General features: G+C 44.2%; 1 protein-coding gene across 1 annotated transcript in view; it reads left to right on the forward strand.

Moving 5' to 3' along the window:
* Positions 1 to 766: 766 nt before the first annotated feature.
* LOC113449292 (perilipin-3-like) overlaps positions 767 to 19,314 on the forward strand; it is a 31,463-nt gene continuing 12,915 nt past the window's right edge. Inside the window, exons 1-3 of the mRNA XM_026720347.2 lie at positions 767 to 808; positions 12,323 to 12,474; positions 18,403 to 18,598. Of these exons, the coding sequence (XP_026576132.1) occupies positions 12,340 to 12,474; positions 18,403 to 18,598 (331 nt within the window). The 5' untranslated portion in view covers positions 767 to 808; positions 12,323 to 12,339. The remainder of the gene's footprint in view (positions 809 to 12,322; positions 12,475 to 18,402; positions 18,599 to 19,314) is intronic.

Below are 19,314 nucleotides of genomic sequence, written 5' to 3' on the forward strand. Positions count from 1 at the left end.
AAAATCTGCTGCCGTAACCCAGCTATTTCGGGGGAAATCTTGCCTTAACATCTATGCCTTTATTTTCTTTTTTCCAACATTACAAAGCTCACCCAAGAGATCAATTCGATTTATTTCATTTGAAAATCAACTCTAAAGAATCGCACCTGCAAGATCCCTGGAGATGCCCGAATTTCCTTTTTTTTTCATAAGAGAAAATACAAATTTTCCTTTAAAAAAAAAAAGGGGGCCTTTTGTATTTTAATTTTCTTGGAATCAACTAACATTTGCACGAAAATAAATAAGTAAGTAAGTAAGTAAGTAAGAGAAAGGGGAAGTGCTCCGAGCTTGGAGTGGACAATCTTTCAATCCGAATTCACTCCGGATTAGCAAGGGCCCCTTGCTCTAATATTCCCCCCACCAAAAGACCCTGAGGGCCAGTTTTCTTCCCTCTTGGGGAGGGAGGAGGCGTAAAAAGACAGCCCCCCCCAAAAACCCAACTTTCCAATTTTCCTGCTGTCCGCTCCGAATTTGCCCCTTTCAGGCACCGTTTACACGAAAAAAAACGGAGCCGGTCCTCCGCTTTCAGAAACCGAGATCTAAGCTAGTTTAAAACCAAAAGCCAAAAAGAGAGGCTTCGGGGAAAAAAGAGGCCGACCCACTTTCCCAACTTCTGAGCCGGCCCACATTCCGAAGTGCACGTGATGCCTGCTTGCTCCTGATTGCTTCCAGCCACAAAGGGCAGTCACTCCGGAGTATAAAAGGAGCCCAGCTGGGAAGCGGGGGCGTGGCTGCGCCATTTGTGAAAGTGAGTCTTTACTTTGGTCGGGTAAGTTGAAGAACGGCGTCTTTCTTTTTCCTTCCTTCTTTTCTCTCTCTCTCTCTCTCTCTCTGCCTTCCTTCCTTTTTCTTGTCCTCTTTCTCTCTGTTTCTCCCTCTTCCTCTCTCTCTCTTTTTATTCTCATTTCCTCTCTTCTACACTTTCTTTCTCCCTTTTTCTCCTTCTCCCTTTCCCCCTTCTCCCTCTTTCTCTCCCTAACTTTCTCTCCTTTCTTCCCCCTTTCACCTTTGTTTTTCTCCCTATCTTTTACACTTTCTTTCTCCCCTTTTCTCCTTCTCCCTCTTTCTCTCTTCTCTATCTTCTTTCCCTCTTTCACCTCACTTTTTTTCTCCCTCTCTCTTATACTTTCTTTCTCCCCTTCTGTCTCTCCTCTGTTCCCTTTCCCTCTTTCACCTCATTTTTCCCCTTCTCCCTATCTCTTACACTTTCTTTCTCTTTCCCCTCTTTTTCCTTCTCCCTCTTTTTCCTTCTCGTTCCCGTTCTCCCTCTTTCTCTCCCTTTCTCTCTCCTCTTTCCTCCCCCCTTTCCCCTTCTCCCTCTTTTTCCTTCTCGTTCCCGTTCTTCCTTTCTCTTCCTTTCTCTCCCTTTCTCTCTTTCCTCTTTCCTCTTTCCTCCCCTTTTCCCCCTCTTTCTTCTTCTCCCTTTTTATTTTTCTCCCTCTCTCCGTAGCTCTTTCTCCCTTTCTCTCCCTTGTTCTCCCTCTCTCAACTTTTCCTCTCTCCCTCTGTGATTTCCGCGCGGGGTCCGTTCGTGGTCTGTTCATGGCTTAAGTCAGTTAATCCTCATCCTGGTCCCAAAATCGTGCAGAGTTTTTTTTAATGTCGCCCCAGCCGGTGCCTGCAAAAAGTTGTTTAAATAATAGTCGTGTGTCTTTTTTAAAAAAATTAACAGATAAAATTGGCGCTTTTAATGCATGAATGAATGGATACGTGTACGTGTCCTCCGGTGGGTGTTGACTCCTAGCAAACAAGCACACAATCTTGTGAATTGGGGAGTTTAAAAGCGGGTGTAAAGAAAGCTCCCTGGTGTAAAGAAAGCCTCCTTTGGAGGAGTAGTCTATCGGAAAGTAGCTTACTCGTGTTGTGCTTCCACTGGTATAGCACTGAAATCTGTATATCTTAAAACTAAGGCTGTCAAACTGGTTTATTTGTGTCCAAAGCATCACAATTAAAATAAGGCATACTATACATACCATTATACATTTAAAATATAAAATTAAAATATATACAAATGAAAAACATCTTGCCCAGAAATTTGCAACATTAATTGTGTGCCAAACCGGTTTAAGGTAGTCAGTCATGAGGCCATTAGGAGCCCAAATTGGTTTAGCTTTGTCTTATTTATTTTTAAAAAAAAAAAGTGGCTTCGGGTTGAGAAGTTTGAATGCCTTTTATTTTGTTAAATTTACATGTCTCCATCTGCCTATCAAGCAACCCTGATGCCTTAGAGTGCCGTCAATCACAGTATAGATAGTCCTTGACTTGCAGAACTCTTCATTTTCCTCCAATTTCATGGTACACACGTTGTGCATTGACAATAAACCTTTGATTTAGTGACCAAGGTTTCAACGGCACTGAAAAAAAGTGACTTTTATAACGGTTTTTTTTTTTTTCACACTTCTGACCATTGTGGCATTCCCTGTGATCAAAATTCAGATGCTTAGCAGTTGACTCATATTTATGACCGTCACATGAATCCCCTTTAATGACCTGACAAACTCAGTGGGGGAAGCCAGATTCACTTAACAAACTTACTAACTTATCAACTGCAGTGATTCACTGAACAAATGTGGCCAAAAAAGGGGGTAAAATGGGGGAAAACTCACTTAGCAAATTGTCTTGCTTAACAACAGAAATGTTGTGGTCGGTTGTGGTCAAAAGCCTAGGACTACCTTATAAAACTTTAAATTAGGCTGATAAGGCTGCCCAAACATTGTTAACAGCTTAATTTTTTTTCCCCAAAAACTATTTTCCCCATGCATCTTTAAATATGATTGATTTATTGAAAAGACTGTAAATTTAAGAAAATGGTTTCCAAACAGACAAGATATCTATCCATGCCTCAAATTTGAGGAGTAAAGACGCATGGGGGGAAAAATAGTTTTTGAAAACTAAATATGATATATTGAAAAGACTGTAAATTTAAGAAAACTGTTTCCAAACAGACAAGATATCCATGCCTCAAATTTGAGGAGTAAAGACGCATGGGGGGAAAAATAGTTTTTGAAAACTAAATATGATTTATTGAAAAGACTGTAAATTTAAGAAAACTGTTTCCAAACAAAGTACCCATGCCTCAAATTCCAGGAGTAGTTTTCCTCCTGTGTCCCATCTCCTCTTTCGGGTGCAGCCCAGAGCCTGAAGCAAAATGGAGTACCCCTGCATTAATATATTTTGGGGGGAAAGGAAAGGCAGTTTATTTTATTTGTCAAGCAAATATTATATAACAGGTATAAGTATGAATACGGTTATGAATACATGAAATGGATACAAGTAAAAAGAAACAATAGGACAGGAACGGTGGGCACATTGGTATGTTTACGCATGCCCCTTACAAACCTCTGAGGAATTGGGGTGAGGTCAATAGTAGACAGTCTAAGGTTAAAGTTTTTGGGGGAATAAACCACAGAGTCAGGTAGAGTATTCCAGACATTGACCACTCTGTTGCTGAAATCGTATTTTCTGCAATCAAGTTTGGTGCGGTTTACCTTGAGTTTGTATCTATTGTGTGCTGTTGTGTTGTTATGGCTGAAGCTGAAGTATTCATTAGCAGGTAGGACATTGCAATATGATAATTTTATGTACTATACTTAGATTTTGGACCAAAGGAGTCGTAGTTGAAATTTTATGGTTTGGTATTGAAAGGTAAAATCTATTCCAAATGCTACCATTAATTTTTTTTTTTAAGGCCGCAGTTTATTTTCTTTCTTGAACTGAACAATAGAGTTGGAAGGAACCTTGGTGGTATTTCAGAATCAAAATAGAGCTGGAAAGGGACCTGAGAGGTCCTCTAGTCCAGCCCCCTACTCAAGCAAGAGATACTATGTACCATTATTGGTTAGGAAGTTTAATCTCCTTAATTCCAGGTTGCTTCTTTCCCCCCCTTAATTTCATCTGTTGTTTTCATCTGTTGTTTCTTTTCCTGCCTTCAAATGCTTTTGGGAGAATAGCTTGGCCCCCCCTCTTTGTTGGCAGCCCCCCAAATATTAGAAGACAGCCATCATGTCATCTCTGATCCTTCTTTTCATTAAACCAGACATACCCAGTTTCAGAATAGACCAGCAACAGTTTGTGCAATGCCTCCTAATAAGCTGTCTCCATTGCAAATGTGGGGAAAAAAAAAATGCATTATTTCCAATAACGAATTCCAGTAGGATCAGGTGCTCACAGTGAGACTAGCTGACTTGTGCCAAATGTCCATTGTGACATCCTTAAGTTGTATTGCTGACATTGCTGGATCAGGCCTTAAGCAATCTCGGGCGAAACTCATTCGCATGTAAAAATAATTCAAAATTAGGATGGGAAAGGAAGGGAGGTGAGATTTCAGCACCCTGATTTCCAACCTTGGCAAGTTTAAGAAGGATGGAGTTCAACTCCCAGAATTCCCCAGCCAACATGCCAGAGAAAAGGCTTGTTGGACTCTGGCCTGCTGGCTTAATCTCCTTAGCTATGATGGCTAACAAGTCAGAATCCACTAAACCATTGTCTTTCCCATTCATCCTGGCTGGGGAATTCTGAGAGTGAAAGTCCTGTAATTGAGTGGATTTATATGCCAATTTTGGCCCAGTATTTACAACATGCATAATGCACTGTAAAATTGTGGCTTAGTTTCCTTAGCTATGATGGCTAACAGAACCCACCAAGTCATGGCTAACAGAACCCTTCTTGCACGCTGACTGGATAATTCTGGGAGTTGAAGTCCAACAATTTTAGATGATTTATATGCCAGTTTTGGCCCAATATTTACAGTAAGTACGGGTATGTGTACACACACACACATATACACACACACACACACAAACACAAACACATATATACACATATGTATACATATCCATAGGTAAAATCTTCACTTAATCTCCTTAACTATCACAACTAAGATTTTACAAGGCTATGTGTATTATAAATTCTGGACCAAACACTGGCATATAAAATATCTAAATTGCTGGATTTTCAATTCCCAGAATTCCCTAGTCACTGCATACTGGCTGTGGAATTCTGGGAATTGAAGTCGATATCTCTTCAAAGTGCCAAGGTTTCGGGTGGTGGTGGTGGAAGTGCTGATTATTTGATGTTTTACAACGTGGCATGGTTGTAGTACCAACAAAGGAAGGTACACAAAATTTTCTGCTCATTCTTGAATGTTTAAATTTTGTTTAAGAGAAGCCATGTTAGTTCTGTCAGCACCGTTTCCCATCAATGCATTTTATTGCTATCAAGTTTTTATAAACTGCAGCTGGTACCTTTTAACAAATCTATGCATCGAAAACAGTCCTACCAAATTTCTGGGAGCATTTGTGGGTTTCCTGGATGAGGTCACACCGCCAGCCCCATAAATGCACAGTTCACTTTTCTGATTTTTCACACCTACTACTTTCTATTAAATCTTACCTGTACAGGTAATCCTTGATTTATAACAGTTTGTTAAGTTCGTTCAAAATTACAACGGCACTGAAAAAAAAAATGACTCTCAAACTTATTTGAGAGGTGGTTCTCCATTCAAAAATCCAAGAAAGACACTCTTGGACTCCGTTAATATAGAGAAAAGGAACTTTTGCTGGAAACGAAGTGGTAGCATCAAAGTAATTCTAGATCTGAGGATTTATGCGCGAAAAACACCTATACAAAGTGATGGCAACGTTCCCACCCACAATAGTTCAAACTGTCTATCCAACTGAGGATTTGACGCGGGGCATCTTCAAGTGGTGATGCAGACATCTGGCCGTTGACCTTGTCCTGATTTGATAAAAGAGCTGTAGTTGCGCAGTAAGCAAGCAAGTAAGGATAAACAATAAAGTTTTCTCTAAGTTATACAGTTCATTCTCTAAAACTTCCAGCACGCTTCACCCTCCCCCACAAAGCCCAATTGATTCACCCTCCCCTCCCCCGTGACTATGGCAGCCAAAAGATGTGAGAGAAAGGAAAAGGCGTCTTGAAGGCTGACATTTATGGCCATTGTAGCATCCCATGGTCACATGATTTACATGTGGATGCTTGACAGCTGACTCGCATTTACAACGGTTACAGTCACGGGATTCCCCTTCTGCAGCCTTCTGACCAGCGACATCCATGGGGGAGCCAGATGTCACTTGAAGAACCGTGCAAGTAATTTAAGAACTGCGGGGATTCGCTTAACGGACGTGGCAAGAAAAGCTGTAAAATGGGGCGAAACTGGGTTCACGAATTTCTCACCGAACCTCATCCATTTTGGACTCTGCTGTGGTTGTAATTTGAGGCCCCCTTGTATTTGCTGGTTCCTTTAAAAGAAAAAAATCCTTTGATTAAACCAATCTTTTCTATAAAGGTCACGCCAATCTTGCTGCAAATTTGAAAGCTAAAATAAGAAAGGGCATCACTTGAGACTTTGCAGAAGAGACTGGACTGCCATTGGTCAGAAATGGTGTAGGGTCTCCCATTTTGGGGGGGGTTGGACTAGATGACCTACAAGGTCCCTCTTCCAACTCTGTTGTTCTGTTCATATTAAGAACGGTAGCAGGAACTGGGCCTGGCTAGTCTAGGGAAGAGAAGGACCAGGGGAGACATGATAGCGGTCTTCCAATATTTGAGGGGCTGCCACAGAGAGGAGGAAGGGGGTCAAGCTATTTTCTAAAGCCCCTGAAGGCCAGACAAGGAATAATGGATGGAAACTGAACAAGGAGAGATTCAACCTGGAAATAAGGATAAACTTTCTGTCAGGGAGAACAATCAACCAACTTGCCCTTGGAAGTTGTGGGAGCACCATCACTTGAGACTTTCAAGAAGAGATTGGACTGCCATTTGTCAGAAATGGTGTAGGGTCTCCCGCTTGGGTAGGGGGGGTTGGACTAGATGACCTACAAGGTCCCTTCCAACTCTGATTATCTTGTTATCTTGGCTTTTTATGGTGTGTGTGTTTTTTTTTTAAAGTTCAGAAGTTTGTGACCGAGAGACTATTTCAACTCCTCTTAGAAGATTGTCTTGCAAAAGCAACGTTGTGCAATTTTTGGCTTTTCTTAGTGGAAGTTTGCTCTGGATTACTGCATAAGGAATTTCGTCCCTGGAGCTCTTTCCAAGCAAGATTAGATAAATTTAAAAGACTTTCAAAAGTGATGGATGAGTGTCCTAATATGCTGTCTGGGATCAACATTTAGTTTGAAATTTTTTTTGGTTTTTTTTTGAGATTTTAAGTCAAGGACATCTGGGCCAGTTGCTGTCAGGCAAGCTCATCGCAGGGTTGTCGTTACGAAGAAAATAGGAGAATGAACTGTAGGTCTTGACTTACCAGCGCAAAATTTCCTTGGCTAAGCAAGAGAGCGAAGTGACTTTTGCACCATTTTGCAACCTTCCTTGCCATGGTCGTTAAGTGAATCACTGCAGTTGTTAAGCGAGTAACATGGTTGTTAAGTGAACCCGGCTTTCCCTGTGGACTTTGCTTGTCAGAAGGTCGCAAATCACGCCCTCAGGGATGCTGCAACGGTCATAACTCTGAGTCAGTTGCCAAACAGCTGAATTTGGACCATGTCACTGCGGGGATGTTGCAACGGTCGTAAGTGTGAAAAACCACCGTAAGTCACTTTTTTCAGTGCTGCTTGGTCACTAAATGAACTGTTGTAAGTTGAGACACCCCAAGGATCATTAATTAGTCCAATCCTATGTATACAGATCATCCTCGACTTAAAGCTATCTGTTTAGTGACCGTTCAAACTTACAATGGCACTGAAAATAAAAGGGACTGCTTTTCACATTTATGACCATTGCAGCTTTGCCACACGATCCAAATTTGGGCATTTGGCAACTAACATGGATGTGCAAATAAGCTTCTGAAGTTTGATCACGTCACAGCAGGGAGGCTACAACGGTCGTAAGTGTGAAAAATGGTGCTACATCACTTTTTTCAATGCCATCATAACTTCGAACAGTCACTGAACAAATGGTTATAAGTCAGTGGTGGGATTCAAAATTTTTTACTGCTGGCAGGGGAAGGATACTGCAAAATCCCCCTTCCCTCCCCACCCCACTAACCTGCTTTCCAGCTCCATTCTCCTGTACAGGGCAACCAAAAGAGACCCAGCCAATCAGCTGGGACTCAATGGGAGGCAGAGAAGAGATGGGATTGGTGGGGCCAGTCAGAGGTGGGATTTGCCGGTTCTCTGAACTACTCAAAATGTCTGCTACTGGTTCTTCAGAACTGGTCAGAACCAGCTGAATACCATCTCTGTTATAAGTCTGGAGCAAGGGTCTTCAAATTTCGCAAGTTTTGAGACTTGTGGGCTTCAACTCCCAGAATTCCCGAGCTAACATGATCAAGAGGAGGAATTCTGGGAGTTGAAGTCCACAAGTTTAAAAAGCTGTCAAGTTTGAAGGCCCCTGGTCTAGCATGGGAGGTCTTCAACGTTGGCCGTTTTAAGACTTGTGGACTTCAACTCCCAGAATTCCCGAGCTAACATGACTGAGAGGAGGAATTCTGGGAGTTGAAGTCCACAAGCCTAAAAAGCTGTCAAGTTTGAAGACCCCTGGTCTAGCATGGGAGGTCTTCAACATTGGCCGTTTTAAGACTTGTGGACTTCAACTCCCAGAATTCCCGAGCTAACATGACCGAGAGGAGGAATTCTGGGAGTTGAAGTCCACAAGCCTTAAAGCGGTCAAGTTTGAAGACCCCTGGTCTAGCATGGGGGTCTTCAACGTCGGCCATTTTAAGACTTGTGGACTTCAACTCCCAGAATTCCTGAGCTAACCTGACTGGAGGAGGAATTCTGGGAGTTGAAGTCCACAAGTCTTAAAGCGGTCAAGTTTGAAGACCCCTGATCTAGCATGGGGGGGTCTTCAACATCGGCCATTTTAAGACTTGTGGACTTCAACTCCCAGAATTCCCGAGCTAACCTGACTGGAGGAGGAATTCTGGGAGTTGAAGTCCACGAGCCTTAAAGCGGTCAAGTTTGAAGACCCCAGTTCTTAGAACCACCTCTACTCTTGTCGTCCTGCAGCCATTCAACCCGGAAATCTGGCTCCATTTTGGCCCACCTTGTATTTCTCCTCCAGATAGAGAGCGCCATCACTGGAGACTTTCAAGAAGAGATTGGCCTGCCATTGGTCAGAGTAGGGTCTCCCGCTTGGGCAGGGGGGTTGGACTAGATGACTTACAAGGTCCTTTCCAACTCTTGATTATCTGTTAGACCAAGCCGGATAGACCAAGGTTGTGGGGGGAGGATGAGGGTGAAATGTTGCAATCTGGAACAAACGGTGAAGGGAGGAAGTGGTCTTCCATTGACTCATCATCCCATTCGTGAGCATTTCTTGCAAAATGGTTTTCTGGCTAAAAGTCTCCATCCTTTGGCCCAGAGAAAAGGGTTTGACGCAACAGAGCGTCTGGGAAGAAGGATTTGAGTTTTGGGGGCCAAAGATCGTTGGCAACTTTGGACTGGGGTGGAGGGGGGGGGTGCAGAGATACACATGGCAGCCTCTTCTGTCCCACGAGGGCGGGGTAGGTTTGTTTTTAAGTTTTTCTGCAGGGATTGGGCCTGAAGGAAATTAGCCAAGCTCTTAAGTTTTGGGTTCCTGGGTGAAAAGTCAGATGGGATCAGAACATTTGGGGTCCTTGGTGCTCCCTGAGCTGGGTGGTGGTTCTGGCAGACGTTTTGTCACCCAACTAGGTAACATCTTCAGTGCTACAAGGGAGTGAGGTTGGAGGAGGAAGAGGAAGAAAGAAAGACAAGGGAGAGAGAGAATGAAAGAGAGAGAATAAAAGAGAGAAAGAATGAATGAAAGCAAGAATGAATGAGAGAAAGAATGAATGAAAGGAGAAAAAAATGAAAGAAAGAAAAAAAAGAAAAGATTGTGGCCCCTCAAATCCTGAACTGGGTGGTTTTCTTGGAGATGTTTCAGCACCCAACTAGGTAACATCTTCAGTGCTAGAAGAGGGTGGGGTTGGAGGAGGAGGAGAAAGAGGAAGAGGAAGATTGTGGAGTCTTTACTGCTTTCTGAGCTGGGTGGTGGTTCTTGCAGACGTTTTGTCACCCAAGTAGGTAACATCTTCAGTGCTACAAGGGAGTGAGGTTGGAGGAGGAAGAGGAAGAAAGAGAGAAAGAAAAAGGAGAGAGAGAATGAAAGAGAGAAAGAATGAATGAGAGAGAAAAAATGAAAGAAAAAAAGAAAAGATTGTGGCCCCTCAAATCCTGAACTGGGTGGTTTTATTGGAGATGTTTCATCACCCAACTAGGTAACATCTTCAGTGCTAGAAGGAAATGAAATTTGCTGTTATTTATGTATAGCAGCTGGTCCTGCTGGTGTTGGTGGAATGTGATTTTTCTCCCTTGGTAGTTTCTTGATTTAAATTACTGCTTTCTTCCTGGCTGTTTGTCTAGGCTTAATCCCTGCTCCTCCCTGGGTGTTGGATTTTTAATTATGCTTCCTTTCGGACTCCGCTTGGAAGGCCCAGTTTCACAGATTGCTGGTCAAGCTATTGTTTGTGGGGGTCCTCGCTGCTCTCGGAGCTTGCAGAAGTTTCACTACCCAACTAGGGAACAACCTCCGTGCTGAGGGGCGGGGGGGGGGAGTGCAGTTTGCTCTGAGAATATCCCCATATTTGCAAACTACACTATTCTGTTTCTATGGCTGGGCATGATTTCCCCTTTGCTTTCAAATCCTGTTTTTATCTTCAGTTTCATATTGATTCCGTGTGTGTGTGTGTGTGTGTGTGTGTGTGTGTGTGAGAGAGAGAGAGAGAGAGAGAGAGAGAGAGAGCACCACAACCATCAAAAATATGAGTCCGCTGCCAAGCATCTGAATTCTGATCCCGCAACCATGGGGATGCTGCAAATGGTCATAAGTGTGAAAAACTGTTCCCTAAGTCCACTTTTTTTCCAGTGCTGTTGTAACTTCAAATGGTCACTATAGGAACTGTTGTAAGTCGAAGACTACCTGTCTTTCCCCTTCCCTGCTGTCTTCCACAGCATACAATGCTGTTCCCTTTTAATCTTTGATATTTTTAAATGTCTTAGTTGTAGTCTCACATTTAAGGAAAAATGAAGGTAGACTCTGCCCAGTGGTGACTCAGTGGCGAAGACACTGAGCTTGTCGATCAGAAAGGTCAGCAGTTCAGCGGTTTGAATCCCTGGCGCTGCGTCACAGAGTGAGCTCCTGTTACTTAATAGATAATCAGAGTTGGAAGGGACCTTGTAAGTCATCTAGTCCAACCCCCTGCCCAAGCGGGAGACTCTACACCATTTCTAACAGATGGCAGTCCAATCTCTTCTTGAAAGCCTCCAGTGATGAAGCTCCCACAACTTCTGAGGGCAACTTTTGTTCCATGGGTGGATTGTTCTCCCTGTCAGAAAGTTTCTCCTTATTTCCAGGTTGAATCTCTCCTGGATCAGTTTCCATCCATTGTTCCTTGTCTGGCCTTCAGGCGCTTTAGAAAATAGCTTGACCCCCTCCTCCTCTCTGGGGCAGCCCCTCCTCAAATATTGGAAGACTGCTATTATGTCTCCCCTGGTCCTTTTCTTCCCTAGACTAGCCAGGCCCAGTTCCTGTAACCATTCTTCATATGTTTTAGCCTCCAGTCCCCCAATCATCCTGGTTGCTCTTCTCTGCACTTTTTCTAGAGTCTCCACATCTTTTTTGATGGTGTGGGGACCAAAACTGGACGCAGGACTCTAGGTGTGGTCTTACTAAGGCTTTATAGAGTGGTATTAGTACCTCCCTTGATCTCGATTGTATCCCTCTGTTAACGCAACTTAGGATTGCATCGGCTTTTTGGTCTCAGCTTCTGCCAACCTAGCGGTTTGAAAGCATGTAAAGAATGCAAGTAGAAAAATAGGGACCCCTTGGGTGGGGAAGGTAACAGCGTTCCATGCGCCTTCGGCGTTTAGTCATGCCGGCCACATGACCATGGAGGCGTCTTCGGACAGCACCGGCTCTTCTTTGGCTTTGTAACGGGGAGGAGCAGCGCCCCCTAGAGCCAGAAACGACTAGCACGTATGTGTGAGGGAAAACTTTTACCTGGCACTGGAGATCATCTCAAGTCATTTGGGAGGTGCTGTGAATTTCTGAAGCTTTGGGTCTAACGTAGAGATAGGGAGGCAAAGTCCAGGGTAAATAAGGAGTGTCCATTGCCTTCCCCCTTCCTCACCTTGGGGCTTGTAAATGGGTTGTGTAGATAATTTCACCCTTGATCCTTGTTCTCTGAGCAAATTACCTTTTGTGAGAATTACATGCCTGTCTCTTTATCTCTCTGGAATTTGTCTAGATGAACTCGGGTTCATCTAGATAAAACCTGGTGCGTAATCCGAACTTTCTTCCTTTGTAGCTGCACCTCGACTGGTTATGGCTTCCACTCAGAATCTCGATGTCACCCAATCCACCACCGGCCCAGCGGCCACCCAATCTACCACCGATCCAGCGGCCGCCCAATCTACCACCGGTCCAGCGGCGGAAGAAACCGAGCAGAAAATAAGTGAGGTATGGAGATATTTGGAAATTATAGATAGAAAAAAAGAGAAAATAGAGTAGGGAAAATAGAATGTCGAGAGTTAGAAGGCACCTTGGAGGTCATCTAGTCCAGCCGCCTCCTCAAGCAGGAGACTTTCTATACCATTTCACACAAATGGCTGTCCGGTCTCTTCTTTAAAGCCTCCAATGTTGGAGAACTCAGGACTTCTGATGGCAGGTCGTTCCACCGGTTAATTTTTCTCACTGTTGGGAAGTTTCTCCTTAGAAAGAACAGAACAGAACAGAATAGAATAGAATTCTATATTGGCCAAGTGTGATTGGACACACAAGGAATTTGTCTTGGTTTAAATGCTTTCAGTGCACATAAAAGAAAAGAGACATTTATCAAGAGTCAAGAATCATCAGGTCCAACACTTAATAATGGTCATAGGGTACAATGCCATCAAATCATACTAGGAAACAGTCTATATAAACCGTAAGGATACAAGCGACAAAGTTACAGTCCTACAGTCACAAGTGGGACGGGAAGGGCGATAAGGAGTGGTGAGAAGATTCATAGTAATAGTAGTGCAGACTTTGTAAATAGTTGGACAGTGTTGAGGGAATTAATTGGTTAGCAGAGTGATGGCTTTTGGGAAAAAAACTGTCCTTGTGACTAGTTGTTCTGGTGTGCGGGGCTCTATAGCATCGTTTTGAGGGAAGGAGTTGGAACAGTTTATGTCCGGGATGTGAGGGGTCTGTAAATATTTTAGTTATATTTAGTTCTAGGTTGCTTCTCTCCTGGGTTAGTTTCCATCCGTTGCTTCTTGTCCTGCCTTGAAGTGCTTTGGAGAATAGCTTGACTCCCTCTTCTTTGGGGCAGCCCCTCAAATACTGGAATGCTGCTATCATGTCAACCCTAGTCCTCCTTTTCATTAAACTAGACATGCCCAATTCCAGCAACCGTTCCTTATATGCTTTAGCCTCCAGTCCCTTAATCCAGGGGTCGCCAACCTTTCGGACCTCAGGGACCACGAAATTCATAATTTTAAATCCTGGGGACCACTAACTGGTTCTGTGGGTGTGGCCTAATTTGTGGGTGTGGCTTGGTGGTCATGTGACTGGCTGGGCCTGGTTTGTATGTAAATATAAATATATAAATATTGAATTTTTTTTTTATAAAAAAGAGCAACTTTTACCCAAAATCAGGCAAAGCAGGCAGGCAGATTGAGTTGCTCACAGAATCACAGATTCCCTCAGAGATCTGTGTTTCTGCCATCAGCTAGCTGAGTCTGCACTGCTTCAGTCCTAAGGAAGGTTTGGCTCTGCTTAAAAGTAGAGCTATTAGCTAGAAAGCAAGAAATCCAATGGTGTCCTGCTTCCTAGCTAATCTAAATCTCCCGGCACAGCAGAACAACGGATGGTCAGAAAAAAAGGAAAAATAGCAACTTAGCAGGCAAGTTTGCCATGGAAGGAGTGAGTGGGCCAGGAGGGTCCCTGCGGGCCATGTGAGCGGCGCAACCTTGTGTTCCCGCACAGCCTGGATTAATTGGGGGGGTGCTGAGGGGGGTGGACATTTCTCTGCGGACCACCAATTTTTTCTTTTGTTGCGGATTTTGGCTCCCAGAATTCCCCAGCCATGCATGCTCGCTGGGGAATTCTGGGAGTTGAAGTCCTCAAATCTCAAAAGCTGCCAAATTTGAAAATCACTGCTCTAGAGGCCCGAGAGGCACAAGGGGGAGCCATTCCTCAATTTACAACCACAATTCAGTTGCTAAATGAGTCACAACCCATTTTTAACCATCCTTTGGTCACAGTCGTTGAGCCAAATCAGTGCAGTTGTTAAGCGAATCACAGAGTCATTAAGCAAATCTAGCGCACACACACCCCCAATCGCTTTTGTTTTGTCAGAAGCCAGCTGGGAAGGTCACAAATGAGAATCACATGACCCTGGGAGCCTGTAGCCACCCTAAACCACCTGCCGGTTGCCAAGCACCTGAATTTCAATCATGTGACCGTAGGGAATGCTATGACGGTCGTACGTGTGAGGACTGGGTCATAAGTCACTTTTTTTCCCCCAGAGCCATTGTACCTTTGAGCGGTCACTAAAGGAATAATTGTAAGTCAAGGACTAGCTACAATATCCCAGCAGCCAGTTACTGATCACGTCTGCTGATTTCTCCTTTGGAGCAACATAGCAATAGCCATTAGACTTATATACCACTTCACCATGTTTTTATAGCCCTCTCTAAGCGGTTTACAGAGTCAGCCTATGGCCCCCAACAATCTGGATCCTCATTTAACCCACCTCGGAAGGATGGAAGGCAACCTTCAACCAAACTGCTGGCGGTGGGCAGAGTCAGCCCGCAATGCTGCATTCTAACCCCTGTCCCACCAGGGCTCTTGAAAGAGAAAGAGATGATGGATGGATGGAAGAAAAGGAAGGAAGGAAGAGAGAAAGGAAGAGAAAGAATGAGGGAAAAGGAAGGAAGGAAAGAAAGAGAAAGTAAAAAAGTGGAAGAAAAGGGAAGAAAGAAGGGAAGGGAGGGAAGGAAGGAAGAAAAGGAAGGAAGAAAAAGGGAAGAAAGAAAAGGAAGGCGGAAAGGAAGAAAGAAAAGGAAGGAAGGAAGAAAAGGAAGGAGGGAAGGGAAGAAAGAAAAAGAGAAAAAGAAAGGGAAGAAAGAAAGAAGGGGAGAAGGAAAGAAAGGGAAGGAAAAAGGGAAGTAAGAAAGGAAGGAGGGAAGGAAGAAGGAAGGGAAGGACGGAAGAAAAGGAGGGAGGGAAGGAAGAAAAGGAAGGAAGAGACTTATATCCTGTTTTACAGCCCTCTTTTAGTGATTTTACAGTCAGCCTCTTTGCCCCCCCCACGATCTGGATCCTCATTTTACCCACCTCGGAAGGACGGAAGGCTGAGTCGCCCTTTGAGCCTGGTGAGATTCGAACTGCCAAATTGCAGGCAGTCAGCAGAAGTAGCCTGCCGTACTGCGCTCTTAACCACTACGCCACCGCGGTTCATGGTGGAGATTCGTTGCCAAACATGTTTGAAGCTGGGCCAAGCTGGCGTAGAGTTTGCCCAGAGCTGAGAGATGACAAACCCTGGATCTATTTTGAGAGTGAGCAAGGGCTGTGTCGCCTTCTGACTTTTGCAAAGACCGTTGCACAACCCTCGGAAAAATGAATTCTCTGGAACGAGGGTCATTTTCCTTGGGTGATTTTGTCAAGGACAAGATGCCAGGGTTTCGTTCCTGACCTCTGCAGGGCAAGATGCCAGGGGGAAGGGCTTTAGGATCCAGGCCGCTGGGTGCCAGCTCTAATCCCTCATTGCGGTGACTCTCCTGAACGTGGCTGCACAAACACACACACACACACATTTCTTGCTGGCGCTTGTAAATACTAGGTTGTGCTGCCCATAGCTGCTAATTTGTTCCACGTTTTGTCAACTCATAATAAGACATTTGTATGGCCGTTTTAAAAGTTGCCAACAGAAAGGGAGGAAGGAAAGGGGTTTGAAAGAGCAGCGCGGCAGCTTGGAAATCAAAAGTGCATTCCATGCATAGTTTTTCAGTGATTGTAACTAAGGTGTTGTGGTTCACCGGCAGCAGGTGCAGATGGATGAGATCTCTGAGAGTGAGGACTCGGACGAGGGGGCCTGCGCGTGATGCAGCGATGGGTCCAGGATCATCAGGGAGTGGAGTGTTGTCTTTGGGGATTGTGGAGGCTGGCAGCAATGAGGAAGAGGTCCCCGAGGAGCCTGTGCCCAGTGCAAGTGCACGCAGGGCTGCTTGAAGGAAAGAGCAGCTGCAGTAGCACGGGCGACTCAGGAGTAAGGCTGCAAGGTGATGGCCCCTCCCTTAAGGGATAAAAGCCAGCCCTCAAGAGCTGGGATTCTTTGCAGGAAGCAAAGAAGTTCTGGCACTTCAAGTCCTGTGGAAGTTCGGACTATCCTGGTTTGTGTTTGGAGACTTTTGGTGTTGAATATTTCCTTTGCAATTTAATCTAGTGTTCTTGGCAGTTCTTTTATTCTTATCTGGGACGATTAGTTTTAATAGCATTTTTAATGTGAATGAATGGACGGAATTCACACAGAAGCATTAAAGAGGTTTTGCTTTGATCTCCGTTTGGTGTTTGTTTGCTTAGAACGAGGCTTGGGTCAGAACCCTAGGTGACTGAAGTTTCTAATGGGAGAACACGATTGATGACTCTTGGCTAAGTCGGTGTGATGACCCGGAGTGTAATACAAATGAAACAAAATCCAAAACATACATAAATGTCCTTTAATGCCACCAACTTGGCCCCACCGTTCAATAATTTTCAGTTGAGTTTAAAACATACTCAAAAATAGCCTTCGAAAGAAAGCAATACAGCCTGAACTTAATGAGCAGGTAGAGGTGAAATAAAAAACCAAAACAAACTGCGATGATGACATTCGCACAACGGACCAGGATAAGTACCAGATTCAAGGAGATAACAAGGCAGAGTCTGTTGGAAGAACGCCAACCAAGATAACTTCAGCCCAAAATAACACACACTTTGCTTCTAGCAATGCTGTATTTAAACCGTCTCTCTTATATACTATTCTCCCCAGCTGCAACTAATGAAAGGGGATCATGGCCGCTTCCTCTCTCGTAAGCCAAGTTGTTTCCTTCTCCATTCCTTCGTACGTGTCCAAGGATGCAGAGGGGATGGGCCTGGGTCCAGCCAGCTTCTGCCCTTCCCCAGCCTCCTCCACAACCTCCTTAGCCACACCTTCACTCCCTGTCGGCTGTTCCTCCTCTCCCTCAGAGTCCGACTCTATCGAGGGCATGACAGTTGGCTACACCCAGGGTTGTGCCGACATGTTAACTCCCAATAAATCCCGTGTAGTTTTGGAAGTTTGGCTGGAGGCTCATGTCTTAATTGGGGTAATTGCCGAAATCCTGACACATTTTTTTTAATCTACTTATGCCGTTTATAAGCCCCTTGGCAACAAGAAAAAGGCATTTGATGGGAGTTGTGATGGTAACAGAAATAAAATGGGGAGAATTTAAAGAGAACCCAGCTAGTCCTTGACTTACGACCACAATTGAACTCCAAATTTTCTGTTGCTAAGTGAGACGTTGGTGCAGTGAGCTTTGCTCCATTTTATTACCTTGTTTGTCAGAGATGTTGGGTGAATCGCCGCAGTTGATAAGTTAAAAAAACTCCGGTCGTTAAGTGAATCCAGCTTCTCTGTTGACTTGGCTTTGTCAGAAGGTCGCAAAAGGGGATTGCGTGACCCCCGGGGCCCTGCAACCGTCATAAATATGAATCAGTTGCTAAACATCCGAATTTTGATTACGTGAACGCGGGAATGCTGCCAAGGTCGTAACTATGAAAAACGGTCATAGGGGCCATTTTTCAGTGCCAATGTAAACAAACTGTTGTAAGTTGAGGACTATCTGTACTGACAGTCCTCAACTTACGACTGGTTGTTTAATGACCATGCACAGTTGGGATGGACTCCCCCCTCCTTCCCCCGGGCTGGGGAATTCTGGGAGTTGAAGTCCACTCACCCCACAAAATTGGTCCATCTATCAATGTTCCCTTCAAATTATCTCTTATTTTACTTCTGTATTATCACGTCAATCAAATGCTCCCAAAAGCCACTTATAACCCTGTTTTCAAGTTACAACGGGTGGTACACCCTGCAGACACGTAGTTTCCACACCCTTTTCAGGGTCCCGTGAACACAATTTTGCAATTTATTTATTTATTTTGTTGATTTCCAATGTTTGCTTTCAGTTTCAGGCAAGAAAAAAAAAACCCCACCCCTTGGGAAAAATTCACTTAACAACCTTCATAAATATGCCACATTCAAAAGATTGTAAAATTGGGTTAGTCAAATGATGGCCTGCTTTACTCCTGTCACAACGTAAGGCCGTAATGATCAGTGGCTAGTCCTCATGGTTGTCGCTGTTTTCTGCTTCTTCCCTTTGCCAGAATGTAGCTGATAGGGTAGCCAGCCTGCCGCTGGTCAGCTCTGCCTACGACATGGTCTCGGCGGCATACACCTCTACAAAAGAGAGCCACCCCTACGTGAAATCAGTCTGTGACATGGCAGAGAAGGGAGTGAAGACCATTGCTTCGGTGGCGGTCAGCGGTGCCCAGCCCATCCTCAACAAACTGGAGCCACAGAGTGAGTACAATAACCCAAACTGCGCTAAACGAAACTGCATTCTCATTCTGCTTTGCTGTCCCAAAAGCGCTTTTTTCCCCAAAAGGCAACTGAACTTTCTTTGTTTTTTTTTTGAAGACATTTCACTTCTCATCCAAGAAACTTCCTCAGTTCTGACTGAACGGTGAAGGGATGGAAGGATTTATACTCCTTGCAGTCATCTGGTCGTTGGCCCTCTTTCTGAGAGTTGTTGAGACCATTTCAGTGGTGGTTGTTAGGGATACACCCTAGCAGAATCTGCACGGCAGGCAGGCAGGCAGGCAAAATATGTGAGATAAACGTTTTTGTAGCTTACGCTCAGTAAAACAGATACACTGTGCTAGTTAAATAGTTTATTCCAGTAAGAGTTTTAGCATAGTCAAAACAGTCCATATATCATTCACTAATTCAGTCGGTTCGGGGATTATTCAGTTGCAAATTCCAGTGTCGAAAAAGAGGTTAGTAAACTTACAAATATCAGTCCAGTAATATATCTCCTCTTGCAGTAGAGATATGAAGAAGTCAAAACTCCTTTCTTCCTTCAGCAACTCAGCAGCAGGGAAAACACACAGTTAACAAGCCATCAATTCATCAAACCAGTCAATCGTCAGGAATCATCAGCAATCCAGCAGGTTCTCTTGCTCCCTCTTATGGCGGTTCAACACCGGCACCCAAAATTACATGCTTTGCAGTTTAAA

Source organism: Pseudonaja textilis, chromosome 1 (assembly GCF_049901715.1).
Source record: "Pseudonaja textilis isolate UNSWEBS1 chromosome 1, rPseTex1.2, whole genome shotgun sequence".
Lineage (NCBI taxonomy): Eukaryota > Metazoa > Chordata > Lepidosauria > Squamata > Elapidae > Pseudonaja > Pseudonaja textilis.